Here is a 1,746-nt window from a genome sequence, read left to right as displayed (position 1 = left end):
ATGAAAACAAAACTCACATTCCCTCCATTAATGAGGGATTATCCTAAGGCTCATGTCCAAGACTTCTTCCCAAAAAACACAATCACTCCAAAACATAGTCCCAAATGCTATATTCTAAAATCTCGTTGAACATCTCTGGTGCCTAGTTTTCAACTTTTCATAAGTCAAGTTTCTCTCTAACAAAGGTATGTGCTGTAATTTAAGTAGTACATTTGTGCTCCCATAGTTAGTTTCATATTTATTATTATATTAAATTATTAAGATAAAGGGTGTGAATTATGTTATTAACAAAGTTTTGGCTGAACAGGGGTTAAATATGAGTAGCTCACATAGTTCCAGCAACCTAGGAATATCCATTGCTCCAAAGGTTGGTTTACAGGCATCGGACGTACTTGACAGACATTTTAACTCAGTAGAGGATGCACAACTGTGGTATAATAATTATGCCCGAATGATTGGTTTTGGTGTTAGGAAAGATAATATGCGGCGCGGAAAAAAATCTGGACGAATCACAATTCGACGTTGGGTTTGTCATTTCGAAGGAGTAAGAGATGAAAGACAATCTCAAAATTGCAGTAGGGTGCGAGAACCACGACTTATAACACGAACCGGGTGTCGGGCATCATTTCGAGTGAATTACGATGAATCAGTTGGTAAATACATCGCCAAAGAATTCAGGCCTGAGCACAACCATCATTTGGCTTCTAATAATGAAGTTCATCTCATTCGTTCACATCGAAAGGTTACTGATGCAGAACTTGGGCAAGCAAAGACATTAAGGCATGTTGGTGTGAAGACTTGTCAATTCATGGATTACATGGCTGATCAGGTAGAGGGGCCTCAAAACCTAAGGTTCACACGCAAAGACATGCAAAACACGTTAAATGCTTCCACTCGTGCCGAGGTTGGAGATTCTGATTCAGACATAACTATAGCATACTTTGCGGCAAAATCTGAACATGACCCTAGGCTTTGCTTTGAGTACACACTAGATGATGAAAATATACTACAAAATTTATTTTGGGCTGATTGTGTAGCTCGTTATGACTATCAATGTTTTGGTGATGTGTTGGCATTCGATGCAACGTATAAGACTAATGCATATCATAAACCCCTCGTTACACTTGTCGGAACAAACCATCACTTCAGAACAACGGTCTTCGGTTTTGCTTTGCTCGCAGATAAGACAATTGACTTATACACGTGGCTACTATAAACTTTCCTATCCACTATGGGTAACCGAAAGTCCGTGCCTGTAATTACTGATGGTGACAAGGCAATGTCAAAGGCAATAAAGACAGTGTTTACCGGGTGCATCCATAGTCTTTGTTGTTGGCATCTCGGGCGCAATGCGCAGGCTAATTTTAAGAACGAAGACTTTACGAGAAAATTTCATGATTTGATGTTGACATCTATGACAGCAGCTGAATTTGAAACCCAATGGTTAGCTGTAGTGGCTGAATTCGCACTTGAACATCATGCATGGGTATAGAAAATGTATTCGAAGCGGTGCAACTAGGCGGAAGCTTATCTTAGAGGAACATTCTTTGTTACTATGCGAAGCACTCGACGATGTAAAAGTATGAATGCATATCTTAGCCGATTTGTCCAACATAAACTAAAATTGTATGAGTTTGTGCGAAAAATCGATCATGCTCTCCGCAATATTCGTACCACAGAAACATCCGATGAGTTCAAAACCAAATACAGTACTCTTGTCTTAAGAACGCACTTACAGAGCCTAGA

At 39.6% G+C, this 1,746-nt stretch overlaps 1 protein-coding gene across 1 annotated transcript; it reads left to right on the top strand.

The window, feature by feature from the left end:
* The first annotated feature begins 316 nt into the window (after positions 1–316).
* Positions 317–1,216, top strand: LOC112095719 (protein FAR1-RELATED SEQUENCE 5-like). The gene has a single exon (XM_024177830.1). The coding sequence runs from the start codon at positions 317–319 to the stop codon at positions 1,214–1,216; it is 900 nt and encodes a 299-aa protein (XP_024033598.1).
* Positions 1,217–1,746: the final 530 nt, after the last annotated feature.

Source organism: Citrus clementina, unplaced genomic scaffold (genome assembly GCF_000493195.1).
Source record: "Citrus clementina cultivar Clemenules unplaced genomic scaffold, Citrus_clementina_v1.0 scaffold_1, whole genome shotgun sequence".
NCBI lineage: Eukaryota > Viridiplantae > Streptophyta > Magnoliopsida > Sapindales > Rutaceae > Citrus > Citrus x clementina.
The sequence above is the reverse complement of the archived record's forward strand: the minus strand, read 5'-3'. Positions and strand labels throughout refer to the sequence as shown.